The sequence below is a fragment of the Macadamia integrifolia genome, chromosome 4 (genome assembly GCF_013358625.1).
Source record: "Macadamia integrifolia cultivar HAES 741 chromosome 4, SCU_Mint_v3, whole genome shotgun sequence".
NCBI classification, from domain to species: Eukaryota; Viridiplantae; Streptophyta; class Magnoliopsida; order Proteales; family Proteaceae; genus Macadamia; species Macadamia integrifolia.
Window position 1 is genome coordinate 6,515,837 of NC_056560.1, and position 19,197 is coordinate 6,535,033.

Genomic DNA, 19,197 nt, shown 5'->3' on the forward strand with positions numbered 1-19,197 from the left:
CACCTATGCTTGAACAAGATGGAATAGAAAGATTTTCTAATAGGAATAGAGTATTCATGGATGTTTCAAGACCTCAGCTAATGCATTCTAATGGGACAGGACAATCCTAAACTAAGCAGTTCAATTCACAAACTCATGGAAGCTATAGTAATCAGTGACCTAAAAAGAGAGAGGAGTGCAGAAGAAAAATATCTTACCGTAGCAAGAGCTTGAGGAAAGAGCAATGGTCGGGTGAGCTCTGTGCCAGTGGTGCATCCTGTTGAGGTCGTCACTAAAATGGGTGAGTGGTGGTAAGAGCAACAGTCAAAATCAAAGAAAAGACAAAAATAAGAGTTTATTTTATTTTATTTTTTTGGTAAAGGACAAAAAGCAGAGTAATGATTAGTAAATACGTGTATAATACGTGAATTTTTGCCATATCTGAATGTTTCAATAAAAAAATCATAATTTGGGATATCAATCCAAAAAATCCGTATTATACGTGTATTCTATAGGTGCCCATATTATACACGTTTAAAACACGTATAATACGTTTTATTCTTATTAATTGGTTTATTTTGGAAAATAAAATTCAATCCCAAAAGTCAAAACAACACTTCTCTCTTTTTCGTAGGTTTCTCAATTTTGAGGAAAATGTGGATGACATGTGTCTCCCTTTCTTATTTTATTAATTCCAACCTCTCTTTTTATATTGCCGTTCCCTCTCTCCTTTATTACCTTATAATCTTTATTTAACTTCATTTCAAAATCATTCTAAATCTATTAATCAATAACCGTATGTGTCCACCCTCTTGGTCCTATCCATTAGTCTATTAAGTCTACTTAATTATAATTTTGCTATCTAATTTAAAATCTTACATTTATTATGAATCTATCGTTGGTTATTGCGATTGAATTTTGAATATTTAAATGGACCTATGCGTGATCTGATTCGGATTTTAGAATACAGATCCGCATCAGTAGGGGTTGCTATGGATTTTCTTGTTTGATAAGATAATATCAATGATAATATTTTAATTTGTTAAATGATTATCCACATGCTACTATTATTATTATTATTATTATTATTATTATTATTATTATTTTGACAAATACATGCTATTATTTACTATGATAGAAAATGGTTGATGGATCACCTATCAACATTGGCTACGATTAAACTTAATTCATATTAGATATAAAACAAAAAAACTTGAAAAATGATTTCCAATTGAAAAACTATATTGGATTTAGGTGTTCATGAGAACTTGGGATATTAGAATTTAGTGGTAAACAACCAGTCTTAGTTCATTTTTTAATACCAAAATAAACCCGTACTTTTGCTCCCGGATTTTTACATAGCAATCGCATTAAACATGTACCGTACCATTTCCGTACGCGTTTTATTACGTCGAATTTCTAAAAAGTATTATTTTCGTATGACACGTTTAATTGCCATACGTATCCATTCTCGTATTATTGCCGTTCCCAAACTTACTATGGTAATGGTCGAGAAATAATATATTAAAAACAATAATAAATTCCACCCGAAAGAAGAAAATGGAGAGTGGGACTGCCAAGCCCAGACCCACTCCAGCCTGCTGTACATTCCAACCTTATCTCATACAATCCATTCAGACGTGGGGATAGGAGGGGGGGGGGGGACACCACATCTTTGGGGTTTGGGGACCACACCCCGTGGATGGTGTAAGATGAGATTGGATGATACAGCCGGCTGGAGAGGATCCAAATTGGGGGTGCCTCCCACCTACCTCTCTTCATTCGGAGATAAAATGCAACAAAGTTTTTTTTTTTTTTTTTTTGATATGAAAGATGTTTTATTGAAAAACAAATCTGAGATAATATACTCACAAGCATTTGAGTACAACAAAAGAGAAAAAACTTGGTAGAATATATAAACTCCCAATTCCAAGTGTAACAACTAGGGGTGTCAATTCCAAGCCCGCATCGATAGGCCCGATCAAGCCCAACACTTTTATGGCCCAACTTAGACTGGCCCGAGTAATAAATGTGTTGGGTTTGAGCCCGACACATTTATAAATTGGTAATACACGGTGTAGCCACCTAGCCCGACGGGTGCCCGATCGGATCACACATTTACAAGCCCGATCTGAACCGACTCCTTTAGCCCGACTTCCCTGTATACTACTTTTTTTTTTTTTTTTTAATACTATTTGTATTTAGTCGTGATATGTGCAATTAAGATGGTAGTAATTTCTATATGAACATTCATCTTTTTTATGCATAGTTTAATTGATTTGAACTTACTAAATTTAGGTTATATAGGCATAGTTTAATTGATTTGAGTTTCGTGGGTTAAAGATCGAGTACTTTAGTAATTTAGTTACTTTGCGCATCTTTGGTTTAATTCATTTTAACTATTGGATCTTTTTCTTTGCTATGCCCATCTTTGCCTCATTTTTTTGATATTCCTATTCAAGCACATTTAATGGAACAATTTTAAAGAGGACCCGTATAAAGCCCGTTTAAAATTAAATAGGTCTATAACTCGGTTAAGGCCTGATTAAAGCCCGTTTATGGTAGCCCGATTAAAGCCCGAGACCACAAAGTTACCCTCTTTGAAGCTAATTTGATAAGAAGTAAAAAGGCAATAAAGCCGTGTTCTCTTCTTCACATATTTTCTCCTATAAATCTCCTATAAACAGGGTATGAAGGAGAGTCTTTGTAGCAATTGAAGCACATGACAAGTGCTCAAGGAGGTGTGAGTGAACTGTGAGTGGGTGAGAGCTCTTGGACTGTTGGGTTTGAATATCCCTTCAAGGGTTTGAGAGTGTGAGTTGAGAGAAGGTGTACAAGGCTATCGAGTTTTGGATACAAGATTGGATTTGGTTTAAATCCAAAGTATTGTTACTTGTACTATTATTCTTTTATTTCTCTCATAGTGAAGAATTCTCAAATACACCATGGATGTAGGCATAGCCGAACCACATAAACTTGTATTTATGAGTTTCTCTTACCATTTTTGTATGTTAACAATAGATGCACATGTGGGCCCCACATAAGACTATTCATGGTTATTATTCATGTGACACTATTCAAAGTTACTGTTCACACCCATGGACTTCTTTTGGTCGTGGTTGTCCTCGATGCAGGAGTATTTTCAAATGGGCCAACAACCCAACCCATTACGTCCACAAGTCTAAACCAAAGGAGTGAAATTATAAATAAAAGTTGCAGTCCAGAGTTTTGAGGTAACTTCATGGCAACACCTATACCAACTCAAAAGGAACTAGAAGTCTTGTCATATACGGATGGAAATGTCCGAAAGTCTATTTTCCAATACAAACACACACAAAGGCGAATCATTTGCTATGGTCTAGAAGTAATGGTTGCTTTGGTATGACTGTAGACATTTAGAATTTCAGAATTCATCTTTTTTGTCTAACTTGCTTATGCAAACTGTACTGTCCAAACTTGACAAACTAAAAGAGCAAACTTGACAAACTAGAAGCGCTCTTTTCAGAGGATAATTTGTGACATGAAGTACAAGAATAATCAGAGAAAACATAAGATGATGCTTTGATCAAACCAGGACACTCAAGGTAAACATCCGTGGGTGGTTGAGGAAGGCTGGTGGTCATCTAAGAGCAATTGTGCAGCCCTTCTTATACTTGGCCGGTAATTGGGTAGAGAGTGGGAACAAAGCAAACCAAGACTAGCTAAGCATGTCTTCTGCCTCATCTGGATTGTAGAATTCCAAAATGTGTTCAATGGTTCTCAAGATCTCTTTATGGGACACCATTGCCTAACACAATCCAACAATTCCTTCTGCGGCTTAATTGGCCTCCTACCACAAACCACCCTTATCATAAGAGCACCGTAATCATAAGCATCTGTGCTTGTTGGTCGGATTCTTCATGGAGATACAATGAGGACTCTGCAACTCAAGTCAAGATCTTGTATCCTTCTTGTTCTCTTTGGGTTGCTGAGCAAATAACTTGTTGGGACTCCCTTGGAAGCTGGGGCATAATCATAAGCAAGGAGATTTAATCATTCCTTTATGTAGCTGAACCAGATTCAGATGCTTAGAACTTCCCATGCATGTTAGCTCTGCAACAAATTCTTTTTCAATATGATTGAAGGAAGCTGATACATCAACTTTCACAAGGCCTTTTAAAATGATTCTTCTGTCAAGTAACAGTAAAATGCAATCCTTCCTTTTTCCATGTTTATGAGAGATTCTAAAATATGATTGCTCTTACAAGTTTATCCAAACTTCCTTAAATTTTTCATTTTTTTTACAAGCTTAAACAACACTGATGCTATTTACTAGATTAATGAAGAGATGATATTCTTGATTACCCTATAACTAACAGAGCTAATTAGCCATCACAGGTCACACAAATTTTGAACTTCATTATGATATAGAAATATAACAACATCATTACATATTTGTTGTATCTTTACAAAACCAGTATGAATCATCAACCTTTGATTCCGATTCTGATTCCAATTCCAGTAAAAATTAATCAGAGCAGAATAATAATGAAAGTTGGCTCCAAATATTTCCCATCCAATTATCACTGAGAGCCCAAGAGATCAGTACCAAAAACAACATAGCCCCTGTTATCACACCATTATTTTGAAGAAATTTGAATAATTCTGATCGATAAATAACATCAAGTGGGGTGATTGGTGTCCACCAAATATAAGTAATTAGAAACAAGCATAAGGTGATTTGAATTGGACCACGAAGAGGGTATCCTTCTGTGAGATTGAAAAGCAGGATTGCAGATAGAATGAAGGCATGAAAATTACAAATCATGATAAAAGTATAACCGTGTGGATCATAAGTATACCAAATCGGATTTCCAGCATCATGCGACGGTATAGGATCGTCGGGGCCACTATTGATGTAGGTATCCTGCCACAAACCACCGGGAGGGGTAATTCCAGTCTGGTAGGTTGCTGTTGCAATAAGAGCAACTACTATAAATAGTGCATTCCTTATTTCATTTGGAATATCTAAATCTACCCTGAAACTGAAATACTGAAGCACTGGTTTTATGTAATGGGCAAGCACCCATTTCATCTTGAGAGAAGTTCTTCTTGTTTCACGCCCAATATCATCATTCCCTGTTTTAGCTCCAACACCACGAAGGATGCTTTCTACTTTGCCCTGGTCCTGTCCCATTGGAACCTCCTCCATTAATATAAGATCCAAGGCTGTAAATCCATGTTTGTTCTTGGAGTTGATCTTCACAGCTTTTCTTACAAGGATTCCACGATGATGAAGCAATAGCTCAACCACCTGTACAAGCTACGATGGAATTAATATTTTTGAATCAATTTGATTCAAACAAATGCATTACTACAACACACAAGAGAATAAATGACGAACCTTAAACTTACCTTAACCTTGCTATGTCCTTTTAAAAGTACTGCAAGATGCAAGACATTGTTGCCTTCTTGGTCTTGCCAACTTAGAAGGTCATGCTGCAGTGACGTTGGAGCCAGTTCACTAATGCTTCGAAGACTTCAACTTGGTCATTTTTCAATGCCAGATGAAGAGCAGTCTCCTTCCTAGAAGTTAAATCCATGATAGATTTGGGGTAATGGGAGAGCAATTCATTTAAAACATTTACATGTCCAGCGATGGATGCACAATGAAGAGGAGTCATTCGCCCTTTACCCTTAAGGTTACAAAGATCACCATCGACTGCTAATATCTCTTTCAGTTTCTCTAAGCGGTGTCCATCATCAACTTTCAGTAAAACTTTCACAACCTCAAGGTGCCCATATGTAGAAGCCAGGTGCATAGGACTAAATCCATCTTGGTTTAGCTTCATACTGAATGAAGGTTTCAGATTTAAAATTTCGAATGCAAAAGAGGTATGGCCATGAATTGCAGCCCAGTGTAATGGAGTATTAATGAATGGAATATTATCAACGTATTCAAGAATATATGAATCCTCCCCAAGTAATGCGTACAAAGAATCTACATCTCCATCTTGAGCTGCTTTAATCATTCTCGGATCCATCATTATAAGGTGATAAGTATGACAGGACAAGCCACCTCCTTCTCTCCTTTATAGATAAAAAAGCCCTTGAAGTTCAGCCCCCTATGCTTGCACAAGATGGAATAAAAGGATTATCTAATAGGAAATAGAATATTCATAGGTTTTTAGGACTCAAAATCCAAACACTTAGGAAGCTAGAAAGACCTCTCTTTAGACTCTCTTTGGTTGGATTTCTACTTCAATTTCATATTAATTTCTTAGAATAAGTCATCACTCAATCAACAGAAAAAAATAACAGAGGCCTCCATTTATAAGAAATTACAGATTCATGTATTGAAACCATACTCACTGGGAAAGAGAAATGTCCATATCGAGGGACCAAATGCAGATCCTAGTTTGCAATTTCTTATAGAAAAAAGAATTTTAAGGAAAATGTTTAAAGCAAACTCCAAGTGATAAACACTCGTAAACCCTACTATACCCATTCTCAGTGCAAAAGATTCAGGCAAGACTAAATCAGGGACAACATCCCAAATTAAAGAAATCAAGACAATTTCTAAACTAAGCCTTTCGATTCAACTCATGGAAACTATAGGAATCCGTGACCAGAGAAGAAGGAGAAGTGCAGAGATTGAATTTTTCCAGTCGATATATGCAGTGAAAATAAGAAGAAGAAGAAGAGATCTTACCGCAGCAGGAGCTTGAGGCAAGATTCGCGAGGGTCGGATGAATTCTGTGCGAGTGGTGGGTTTTGTTGAGGTATACCCAAAGTCCACTGACCGTCAAAATCATGGTTGGTGGTAGGAGCAAAAGTCAAAAACAAAGAAAAGAAAGGGAAGAGAGGAGGAAAATAATCCTCTGTTTTTCTCATCCATGAACGCGACACATGGATAATTTTAAGACTAATGCACCGGATGTAATAATCTTTACCCAATTTTGACCATTGTCTCCTTATTGTCCATGTGTCGCGTTCTCCAGGTAGCAAAACAAGAAAAAACATGAATGAAAAAAACAGAGGATTTTGATCCGAGAGAGGATGGCTGAGAAATAATGAGCAAAAGGAGTACGACCATCAAAGAAGAAAGAAAATGGGGAGGGGGCTGCCTCCCACCAACCTTTCTGCATCCACGCAGCGCAGACACAGAAATGGCAACAAATCCGTGTTCAGTGTTCAGTGTTCAGTGTTCACTTTTCACATTTACAATTTTTTTAGGGTTTCTCGTTGAGTTTTTTTAACGTTATGTAACCTGTTTTTCTGCGTAATGAAATATCTTTTTCACCGAAAATGTAACACATCATATGGTGTATGAATCTGGTTAAATCTTTGTATTATTTTTTATTTTTATATTTATCTTGATGTTTATTTTAACAAAATGAATGAGAGAGAGAGTGGCGGCGCTCTGAATTAATTACCTTGTATCTTGTTTTTCTATGGTAGTCTTTGCTTTCTTCTAGATTTGGTGTAAGTTGTTGCTACTCTTTGCTACTCTGGGAAGAGTTGAGGGCCCGTTTGATAACGTTTCAAGAAACACGTTTCTGCCGTTTCTGTTTCTAGAAACAACAGAAACGGAGTAAAAAACGTTTGATAAAACTATTCCGTTTCACTTATTTTCAGAAATAGAAATAAAAATTTTTACTTATTTATGGTTCAAGAAATGACCCAGGCGAAACAAGTTGAACTTTGTTTCGCCGTTTCTAGAAACGACTTGTGGCCATTCTTTCATTGGTTACTATCGACTTCTAAAAACATGACTTATCAAACACCTTCAATTCCGTTTCTGTTTCTAGAAACGGAAATTTATGTTTCTGCCGTTTCTTGAAACAGAAACGACAGAAAAGTTATCAAACGGGCCCTGATTTTGTTATTGCTGTTATTGTTGTATCTAGGCTCATTGTTGCCATTTGTGAAATAGGGGAAGGAAGGTGGAGTGAACGATGGACTGGTACTTGCAGCCTATTGCACCACCCCCATTTAAAATCATGGTTTCTAGGCTGTTCTCCTCTCTCCATTCTTTCCCTCCACCTATCCATCTTCCTCTCCTCCATCATCTACAAATCCACCCCATTGTTGGGTCCTACTCACAAGTAAAGAGGAGGGCCAGCCCTTTCCCACTTCACCACCACAAAGACAGAAGAGGTGGCGATGGAGTGGGACAGAAGGGACAAGGCGCCACCTTGCCGGTGAACAGCGGCAACCTCTGTTATCTTTTCTCCAAAGACATCTGCTGTAGAAGGAAGACCTCACTCTCAGCGTGGGTTGGGTTTAAGAGAGGATCCAGATCCAGATCCAAATTGCCTCTTTCTCTCCTTTAATCTTGGCTGTTCACATCAGAATGAACACGTGTCGACAGATTAAGAGGGAATTGCAATAGAATCGGTTTAGATCCATACCAAATCAAGTGGGTCCCACAGTGAGCCAAGTTGGCATATATTGAGTTTCATTTTGTGGACCGGTGCACCCGTACTCGTTGACGGCAGCGTTCGAACTGCAAACTCCATAAATACAGAATGCGTTTGTTGTATACTCCTCCACGAACTGGTGGTGGTCGTGGGATGGTATTTCCATTCTCTAATGTTTCCTCGAAGATTCTGGCGCGAAAGAAAACCGTTAAACAGAAGCAGAGTTTGCGGGAGTGGTCTTTTGATGAGACGATTAAGTTTTGGACGAAGAAGATAACAAATTACGGTAGAGCCGGAGAACTACAGAAATCAATGAAAGTGTTCAGAGAGATGCCTCACAGGAATCAAGTTTCATGGAATTCGATGTTGACAGTTCTCCTGAAAGCCAACCGGCTAGAAGGAGCCCGACGCTTGTTTGATGAAATGCCTCAGAGAAATTCAGTGTCTTACACATTGATGTTGGCAGCCTTGTCGAGCTCAGGTTTTGTTTCTGAAGCTCGTGAGTTGTTCGATTCTATGCCGATTTCTCAACAAAATGTTTTCTCATGGACAGCAATGATTTCTTGTTACTTCCAGAATCGTCATCCTTTGTGTGCTTTAGAGCTTTTCTCAAGTCTTTATGATGATTTCTTCTTCCTTAAGATAATACCCAATTCGTACACCTTTACTGTTCTTGTGAAATCCTGTTTGGACTTGGAAGCACTCACAACAGCAACGCAGATCCAAGCTCTCATTGTAAAACTGTTAGATGACAATAAAGAATCTGTTTTTGTTCAGAATTCCTTGATTGATTTGTACTCCAAGCTAGGAATCTTAGCTGATGCTGAGAAGATTTTCTGGTTGTTAAAGTGGAAACATTTAAGTTCATGGAACATTATGATGGCAGCTTATGCCCATCACCTCCTGATCGATAAAGCTTTTGGAATTTTCAGTTCTATGGGAGAAAAAGATACTCTTTCGTGGAACATTATGATATCAGGGTTTTCAGAAATTGGTTGTTCTGCCAAAGCTTTAGAATTATTTCTTCAATTAACGAGGTCACAGCAGCCACAAACAGAGCCTAATTCCTCTACGTACACAATCATTCTGACTGTTTGCACTACCTACTGCATGCTTGAAATGGGAAGACAGGTACATACTTGCACCATTAAACGTGGTCTCCATGGGAGTAATGCCTATGCAGGCAATGCACTGATCAATATGTATGCTAGATGTGGAATGGTCAAAGAATCAGAACAAGTTTTTGGTGAGATGCCTAATAGAGACGTCATTTCTTGGAATTCAATGATACTAGGACTTGGGCAGAATGGGTATTGCAGAAAAGCTCTGGAGGTAGGAGAAAAGGCACTAGAATGCCACGTCTATAACCAAAGTACCTTCATTGGATTGCTACAAAGTTGTAGCTATGGGGGATTAGTTGATGAAGGGTTGAAATACTTCACTTCCATGAGTACAAAATACTGCATTGAACCAACCTTGGATCACTATATATGTGCTATTGATATGCTTGCAAGAGCTGGTAAAATAGTTGAGGCACATAGCCTATTGCTTGAGATGCCATTTGCTGCAAATGCCATTACTTGGGAAGCTCTTCTTAGTGGATGTATGCTTCATGGGAATGAGGAGGTAGGTGAAATAGCTGCTTACCAGCTTCGGAGTTTGGAGCCCTGTAATGTTGCCAGCTATGTGATGCTAGCGAATATATATAGACAAACAGGAAGGCTTGAGGAATCAAATTGGCTTTTCAGTTTGATGAATGAAATTGGTTTGAAGAAGGAATTGGGTTGCAGTTGGGTTGTTTAAAACTGAAGTTCTCCTCTACCGCACAAGACCTATAGAATTATTGGAGGTATTTATGTACCATTACTGGTTATTCAAGAAATTTTGGCTACATGATTTCATTCATACAATCTTCATCAACTGAAAATGCACTCAATTATGGGTGCTGAAAACATCTCGTGTTTTAAAATTTGATAAATTACCCTACCACCCTCACTTATGCGAACTGTCGTGTCCAAGCTTGAAAAACTAGAAGCTTAATTTTCAGAAAATATTCTAGACATGAAGTATAAGATTAATCAGAGAAACATATGATGATGCTTTGATCAAACCAGCAATCTGAAGGTAAACAATAGCTGGTAGTTGAGGAAGGCTTGTGTTATCTAAGAGCAATTTGTGCAGCCCTTCTTATACTTGGTCTGTAAGTAAATGATGGAACAAAGCAAACCAAGACTAGAGTTGGGAGCTCTGCATGATCTAATTCCTTGGCAGTCCAACCAATCCTGAAGCTCAATTGTATCACATTATGCGCAGCTGATAACAGATAGTGGAAGCTGAGAATCCTGCATACATGTAATCCTCTGTGCCTGACACAGGTCAAGGGGGAATGAAATCAAAGATCTGTCAGGCCTTGGGATGTGAAAGGCGAGATTGTCCCATTTGTCAACATCTCCTTGCCACTGCATTCAATCCATGCTGAATCAGTTCTCCACTCTTGAGATCGATGGAACGGTTTTTATTGGAGTTGCTCCTGGTGAAATAAGCTGCAGGTTCAGATATATCTGAGATCAAGCTATCCACATCTGTGCCCACATGATTATCAATGATGTCGGCTAGTTCTAAATTCTGGATAAGATCGAACTCTTCTGCAAGTAAACAAGTAGAGACTCGGCATTGCTCTCAGCATTTAGGAGGCACCAATACAGGTTAAATATAGCACGCTTGTGTTCTTCAGTAAATAAGAGAGCAATCCAAGGCCATAGCCTCCAAGAAATAATAGAGTAGACAAATGTGGCATCGTGGCACTGACACAGACAAGAGGAGAAGTGCTTGAATTGCTTTCCTTGAACCTCAGTGGAGAAGGGTAGAATATAAGGCCAATGAGCTTTGGAGAATCGTTGGTTTCTATTAAAATGTCATCTGGTGTTACAAGCGATGCTCCATGTAAGCTTAAATTTTTTATGTGTAACACATTGTAGACAAAACTGTTCTCTGAAATTACAAACCCAAAGAAAAGAAGTTGCAGAAAGACTCCAAAAGCTGCCATGAAAAAAATATGAGAAATGAATCTGAGATTGGAAACCCAAGGAAGAAAAGTTGTGAAGAAGATTTTGACTGTTGAAGGGATTTTTGGTGATCAGCATCTTGATGTAAAAAACAAATACCAAGGTTTATCCTTCTTCTTTTTCGTTTTTAAACTACTGCGAAAATTGATCTTATGTTGTATTGAACAGCTTCTGTAAAATAGTAACAATGGACGGAAATTCTAATGATAGGTAGCATGGTTTTCATTATAACGCAACATTTTAACCATCTTCTAGTTAGTCCTTACCCCCTCATAAAGACCATGGACTGATCAATTCACTAATATGGATGAAGTTAAGCAGATGACAGTGTCGTAGGATTTTGATTTGTAAAAGCCAAGAGGCCTTAGCAAAGATCACCCTCCTTACCATATAGCATAACATGAAATTACAATATTTTTCTCTTTTTCTTCCTCCGCTTTTCTTTGGTATAGTAACTTAAAATTACAATCTCAATTGACCAGCAAATGCAATCAATAGGGTACTGACTTTTTTGCTAAAACTACAATCTTCAATGGCCAACAAATAGTCTTGATAGGAAATTCTTCTACCTTAGGAAGTTACTCAAGAAGCCTGATTAAAACTATTCGTCCAAGCTTGAAGAGCTAGTTAAAATACTCTTTAAAGAGGTCATTCTGGAACTTGAAAGATCAGAGAAACTAGGTTTAGCATCCAATGAATCACGAACCAAACCAGGAAGCTCAAGGTGGACATCAGGAGGTAGGATAGGAAGGGTGGCATCCCCTAACAGAAACTGCACAACCCTTCTCATACTTGGCCTGCAATGGGGCAGAGGATGGGAACAAAGCAAACCAATACTAAGCACAAGCTCTGCCTCCACTGGATTATAGAATTCCAGCAAGTGGTCAATGGCTCTTAGGATCTCTTTTTGAGAGTGTAGTTCTCTGACCCAATCCACCAGCACCAGCTCCAGTGTATTTTTCTGTGGCTCAATGGGCCTCCTCCCACAAGCCATTTCTAGCATAAGAGCACCATAGCTATACGCATCAGAGCCTGTTGTCGCCTTTGCAGTCCTAGTGAACTCGGGAGCAAGGTACCCGAGTGTCCTAACAGTATGGGTCATCTGAGGATTGATGCCATGGTCATATATTTTGGAGAGGCCAAAGTCTCCCAGCTTGGCATTTAGGTCGGCATCTATTAATACGTTGCTTGACTTGACATCCCTGTGAATCACCCTCTGATCACATTCCTCATGGAGATACAACAAGGCCTCTGCAACCCCAATCAAGATCTTGTATCTCTGTTCCCAAGTAAGAATATCCTATGGTTGATTGTACAATAGCTTGTCGAGACTCCCATTAGCAATGAAATCGTAAACAAGGAGTAGTTCGTCATTCCTTCTGCACCAGCCATGTAGCCCCACCAGATTCCGATGCCTAAGCGTTCCCATACTAGTAATTTCTGCAACAAATTCTTTCATTCCCTGCCTTAAATCATGAGCAACCTTCTTGACTGCCACTTCAAGGCCTGTACTTCGAATCACTCCCCTGTAGACACACCCAAATCCTCCTCTGCCAGTAATATTTCTTTCTTCAAACTTATTTGTCGCTGTGAGGAGATCCAAGTATTTGAATCTGTGAGCTCCATACTCAACTTCCCATCCTTCCAACAAGTCATCCTCACTCCATACTCAACTTCCCATCCTTCCAACAAGTCATCCTCACTCTTTCACCTCCGAGCCACCTGCAATGCACCTGAGATCATCAACAGAACCAGAGTGACTGAAGCCAGAGCAATCCCTACTACAAAGCCCTTCCTATGCACCAAGTTCTTGTCTTTCACAAGGGATGGGAGCTTGGAGGACTTCAAATCTTCAGCTCTCTCATCAATCCTGAAGCTCCAACCCAGTACACCATGTGCTGCAGACAGTAGACCAATAGAAGCTGAAAAACCAACATACATGTACTCATCTATGACTGATGAGAGGTCAAGGGGGAATGAAATCAAAGGCCTATCTGGCCTCCGGATGCGAAGAGGAGAGATTGTGACATTCATCAGTTTCTCCTTCCCAATGTATTCAATCCATGCCTGAAATGGTGCTCCACTCTTGAGATCAATTGAAAGGTTTTGATTGGAGCTACCCCCAATGAAATAAGCTGCAGGTTCAGATACATTAGAGATCAAGCTATTTATATCAATCCCGATATGGTTATCGTTGATGTCACTTAGTTCAAAGTTCTGAACAATATCGAACTCAACTGCAAGCATATGGGTTGAGAACTTGGCAATGCTTGTATCATTCGGGAGGCCTAAGTAATGCTTAGATAGACAGCCATGGAGATCTTTAGTGGATGAGAGAATGAAAGCAATGCCATGGCCGCCGATCTCTGGATACATGGGTGAAATGGAGAACACAAATGTGGTACTAAAGGAGACTGTGGGAGAAGTGGTGACTGATGTGTTTTGCTTAAGTTTCAGGGAAGGGTAGAATGCATGGCCAGTGAGATTTGGTGAACAACTGGTCAATGATAAGATGCCATCGGGTGTAATATGTGATTCTCCAAATAAGCTCAAATTTACATTGTGAAACCCATTGTAGATGAAACTGTTTTCTGCAATTACAGACCCAAAGAAAAGGAGTTGTAAAATGATTCTTAAAGCCTTCATGGCCAGATTTCAAAAGGGTCTGTGCTCTTGGAAAGGTTAGCCACTCCACCGAAATTGAAGGTAATGAAGAAAAGAAGATCTATTCAAGAGATTCCTGAAGACCTGTATAACAAATATGAATAAGCAAGTATGCCAACCTGCAAGAAACATGGAACCTTTATGGTCCAATAAGAATCTTAGCTACATGGGAGAAATATAAACAAATAAAGGCTTTGATCTGATATTGGATCACTCTACAAAACTGTTTATTTGTTTTGGTTAGGTCTGACTCTGCCATTTAATAAGTGGGATTAATTATTGGATGGGCCAATAGTTATGATCTTCTAATGTTCTTCTCAAGAACTTGCCATCTTACATACACCCCCCCCCCCTCTTCTCTTTTGGTGTTGCTGTATTAAGCTCTTTTCTGGTTTTTTACTGTGTTGGACATATATGTATATTATGTGCATAATGTGAAAAGTTATACAGAAATAAACTGAGAGTTTACGAGCAGAATGACTTGATCATGCCTGGATTGGTTGGAATCAGTTCTTGTTGAAGATGGAGATTCAATGTTTTGTAGCCAGATCTCTCCTCCTTTATCTTGATATAATAGAAAAAATCATGTGCATTACCTCAAAGGCTCAGAACTACTTCAGAAGCCCATCTTCACCTACTAACAACTACCAATATATATATATATATATATATATATATATATACACACAGTGAGCTAAAACATATAATCAACCCCAGTATTAGTCAGGCTGAAGGCCTGAATATCCATCGTTAGTAAAAGAAAAAAAAAACATATAATAAAAATAATCTTGAGAAAATGAACAAAATTAGTCTGTTGAAAGAAGTTAAAAACACAAGATGGCAACTAGCAAGATGTCTTGAATAAATCAAGAAGCTAAAAGCAAGTTGTAAAGTTTTATATATGTTTTTATTTTTTTCTCAGTACTATCTTTCTTTTTTGGTAAATCTTATTATTATACTCTTATAAAATATAAAGATAATGCTTGATTGTCACATTTATGGTGTTGAATGGTTGGATCACTCATTTGGTGGGCCTTATTAGGCAAGTGGGTGTTTGCTCCATTTGAATAATATGACTTCATTCAGTGGATTATTCTCGTAATCTCCCCCATGGAATAATATGATTAAATGGTGATAAGATGAGGTGCTTACTCTTGAACTAGTAGTTTTAGCTTCTTTTGTCTAATTTCTTATCCTGGGATCTGGAAAGTAATGGATTGGTTTCTCTTTCTGAATACAGATTTCCATAAGGAGTGGAGGGACTGATGAACCAAGGTTTTTAGTTCACGGTATGGTCGCCGGTATCTCTCTCATGATATATACCAGCTTAGAACTCTCTCTCTCACCCCGCCCCCACATTCCACCCTCCAAAAAAAAAAAAAGACCAAATCTTTTCTTGCTTCCCAGATACAATAAGCAATGACATATATACAACAATAAAAAATGACGTACCCAATGCACGAAACTCAGTCCCACTGTGGGGTCTAGGGAGTGTCATAAAGTACATAGTCTTGCTCTCCCCTTTCACAGAGGCTGTTTCTTGACCCGAACCTACGACTACTAGGTCACAATGGAGAAAACTTTACCTTTGTGCTAAGGTCTCCAAGGGTAAAAAGTGAGAGGATTCCCTAAGTCAAAGTGGGGAAATTTTCTATGCCACAATAATAATTGCACAATGAATTGTATCATCCACATGGGACCCGTATGGCCAATGTGGGAATGAGAAAGCAATTAAAAAAATAAAAAAAGACTATGAGGAGAAATGTACAATAGTACATTATTGTGGGAAATTATTTCCCTATGCTCATATCCCGATCAATGTGTTGGACCTTAAGTGTACGGCCATTACCAATCCCCATCCCTCTCTGCAGCCAAATACTCACGAGTCGAGCCGGGATCTGGGGCAGAGACTTTGGGTCTTCTTCATACAGTTGATATAGGCACCAACAATCCGATACCACTTGGCCACTACCAATCCCTCAAAATACTCGTTGAGAGGGAAGGTGCTCACTTTATTACTTAGAGCATCCCCTCTATAGCCGAAGACTCACGAGTAGAGCCGGGATCTGGGCAGAGACTTTGGGCCTCCTCCATACAGTCGATATGGGCACCAACAATCCGATACCACTTGTTAGACCTTAAGTGTACGACCGCTGCCAATCCCCCAAAATAAGCATTGAGAGGGAAGGTGCTCACTCTATTATTTATAGCATCCCCTTCTGCAATCGAACACTCATGAGTCAAGCCGGGATCTAAGCAAAGACTTCGTGCCTTCTCCATACAATCGATATGAGCACTAACACAATGATACTATTTCTAAAGAAGAAAAGAGGCTAGTGTGTATTTGTAACAAGTAAATCCTTTACATGTAAGAAGACTCAAGAGAATTTTGGGGATGAAGACCAATCAAGTGCAAAAAAGAACTAAAGAATCAATGTGATAACGAGGGGTGATAGCGAAGGCATGGTTCATCTTCTAAGTTAAAAGTAGATGTGAAGGTTTGGATCGAAGATCTTTGCGAGACGGCCCATGAATCTAAAGAATCGAGCTAAAAAGTGAGTTATATTTGTTTAATGGGAAAAGATTCTTTGAACCACAAAGGCAAGGTACACTAGCACTCTGTGAGTCTGTGCACTTCTCTCCTTCTAACATGAAATGACCTCACTGCCCTTCTATGTATGATACCATTTTGTTGTATTACATTGGTGTACTCCCCCTATGCCACTTGCTCAGAGAACCCTCTTGGTTTTAATTCAATGGTTTCATACCCAAAAAAAAAGCATATAGGAATTTTTTTTTCGAGGCAGCAAAAATGAAGAAAAATAAATAACAAATAAGTTAACAGAGTAGGAATTGGAACTTGGAAGTAGTGTCAGTGTCTAGAAACGTTTGCTAGAGAACTCCAGGTTTATGCCCATTTCCTTTGCAGGCAATAAAATTTTAGCAGAGAAGGAACTCAAAAGAATTCCATGTTGAACCCTGAATTCATTAAGTAAGGTCATTCAACTGAAGCAGAGCAATGAAGATGATCAAGAACCCTCAGATTTTTTTTCTTCCATAACAAATTTCATCTTCATGCATTTTTAGAAGGAGAATCTTCATCCCACAGAGCTGTAGGGCCAATAAAAGGCAGGCCTATGAGAAAGAGTAAAACCTAGGTAAAAAGGGCACCACCTGCCAAGCCACAAAATGAAGACATTGTCATACAGTATATTTCACACTTTCTGAGTGATTTCACTTAAGCACTCAATGTGAGAAAAATAAATTAAAATACACTGGCATTATTGAAAAATCATGTCAGTGAATGTGATCATTGAACAACTTATCCCTCACCATCCAATGGACAACTGACAATGGAAAGAATATCCAGGAAGCCAACTTCAAGGTTTACCAAGGAATTTGGTGTGTGATAAGTGAGGTTAGACGCCTACAAACATCAAGCCTAAGGATGCGCTAAACACACAGCATAATCGAGGCCACATTATTGCAATCCTGCTCTAGAGCAGGACCTCTGGGCTCCAAACTTCAAGATGAACATTATGGAATCACTAAGACTTTTGGGTTTAATCAAACACCGGAATGTTAGATACCACCATAAAGCAGAAGCCGCAAGGTGTTGTTCCAATGTGTAAGTTCAGAGATGAATGCATGTGAGCTTCTCTTCAGTTAATATGTTCAAACGATGGGAAGTCGACAAAGATTCTTAATATCTTTGAACTAGGCAAAGTCAATTGAGATGCTTATGCCATGTGCAATGAGGACAAAAATAGTAACCTTGAGAAGGTTGAGAAGGGAGATACAATGCATATTAAAGTTTTGGGTAATTTACAATGCCACCCCCTTGGAGAATGCCAATATTATAAGAACATTCCCTCTTTTTCACCAAATTAGACTCAGACCCCTTACCATCAGTCATAGTTAAAAGATGAGTTAAAATGACCATTATACCCTCCTTATAATCTCTTCGGCAATGGCCATAGCCTGCTCACTCCGGTTAGATGGAGATCCCGCACTACCACTAGTGGAGATCGATTGATTAGACACGGTGGTTCCCCAAGACTTCGTAGTCCCTCCTCTTGAAATGTTGCGCGGGTTCTTCTTTCCATCTTCCAGATGATTTCCATCACTAACAACCATTCCTGCCAATTTCCCTCCATAATCAACCAAAAAAAAAGACATGCGAGAACTACATAACCTAAAAACTCAACAAAGCAAAATCTCCGCTTGGGAGCAAAACCCATAATAAACTAACTATTATTAAACCATTTAACTGAAAAACTACATCTGTACATGAACAGGCCTTGAGCATCAATCAAACATCTTCCGTTACAGGATTAAACAGTAACCCAAATGGGTCCTCTCTCTCTCTCTCTCTCTCTCTCTCTCTCTCTCTCTCTCTGTGCGTCTGTGACAAATGTAACATATGCAGTGAAACACGAGAGGCAGCAGTAAACAACCGGCGGCCAAGGGCCAACACAGAAAACCGTTTAAAGCAACTAGAAGGAAGGAGAGAATACCAACGGGTCAAATGAGTTTCATTCTATCTACACTGCAACTTCTAGGAATTCCCAATGACCCATTTGCCACCCAAAACGGGTCTGCCGTATCTAATTCATAAGAATGGTTACCCCCTTCTCCCCCGGCATAGTCAACATATTAATTTTCAAGCCAATAACATCATGGACAAGAGGACAATACCTGAAATCGTGATGGATTCCAACCAAAAGCTCAAAATTCCCGTAAAAAATACATAGAATTGGATGTTGGAAAGAGCTCCCTAGATTTCCCCCTTCTATAAACAAATTGTTCTTCACTATCAAATGATCACGCAGTCGAGAATCAAGTTCAGATGCAAACATCTCCTCGAGTTGGAGAAGTTTGTCTCTATAGAGATCAGATGAGTTTCATTCATGCCTACACACTCAATCCACCGCCGCCTGCAACGTCTTTTTATCCACTTTTTTATTTTGGCAATGGTGAAGACTAGGACTAAGAGGATGATGAGGGGTTTTGCCGAGAAGAAACGTTGGGTTACTACATGGGTATTTTAGGTACTTCACATTTCGTAAAGGCATTTTGGTATTTAA

At 38.8% G+C, this 19,197-nt stretch overlaps 3 protein-coding genes and 1 long non-coding RNA gene across 4 annotated transcripts; 1 reads left to right on the top strand and 3 right to left on the bottom strand.

The window, feature by feature from the left end:
• Positions 1-4,405: 4,405 nt before the first annotated feature.
• Positions 4,406-6,002, bottom strand: LOC122075192 (ankyrin repeat-containing protein BDA1-like). The gene is made up of 4 exons (XM_042640136.1): positions 5,607-6,002; positions 5,374-5,457; positions 4,801-5,272; positions 4,406-4,464 (listed from the first exon to the last, which is right to left on the bottom strand). Exons 1-4 carry the CDS (start codon positions 6,000-6,002, stop codon positions 4,406-4,408), a joined length of 1,011 nt encoding a protein of 336 aa, XP_042496070.1.
• Positions 6,003-8,489: 2,487 nt separating this feature from the next.
• On the top strand, positions 8,490-10,184 carry LOC122075193 (pentatricopeptide repeat-containing protein At2g13600-like). The gene has a single exon (XM_042640137.1). The coding sequence runs from the start codon at positions 8,490-8,492 to the stop codon at positions 10,182-10,184; it is 1,695 nt and encodes a 564-aa protein (XP_042496071.1).
• Positions 10,185-10,679: 495 nt separating this feature from the next.
• LOC122075195 (L-type lectin-domain containing receptor kinase S.4-like) lies at positions 10,680-13,822 on the bottom strand. The gene is made up of 5 exons (XM_042640138.1): positions 13,180-13,822; positions 12,849-13,087; positions 12,083-12,725; positions 10,829-11,026; positions 10,680-10,747 (listed from the first exon to the last, which is right to left on the bottom strand). The coding sequence occupies exons 1-5, from the start codon at positions 13,820-13,822 to the stop codon at positions 10,680-10,682; spliced, it is 1,791 nt and encodes a 596-aa protein (XP_042496072.1).
• A 4,072-nt stretch (positions 13,823-17,894) lies between these two features.
• Positions 17,895-19,062, bottom strand: LOC122075518. Its single transcript, XR_006139270.1, has 2 exons — positions 18,809-19,062; positions 17,895-18,249 (listed from the first exon to the last, which is right to left on the bottom strand). It is a non-coding gene; the product is annotated as an uncharacterized LOC122075518 (long non-coding RNA).
• Between the last annotated feature and the right edge of the window lie 135 nt (positions 19,063-19,197).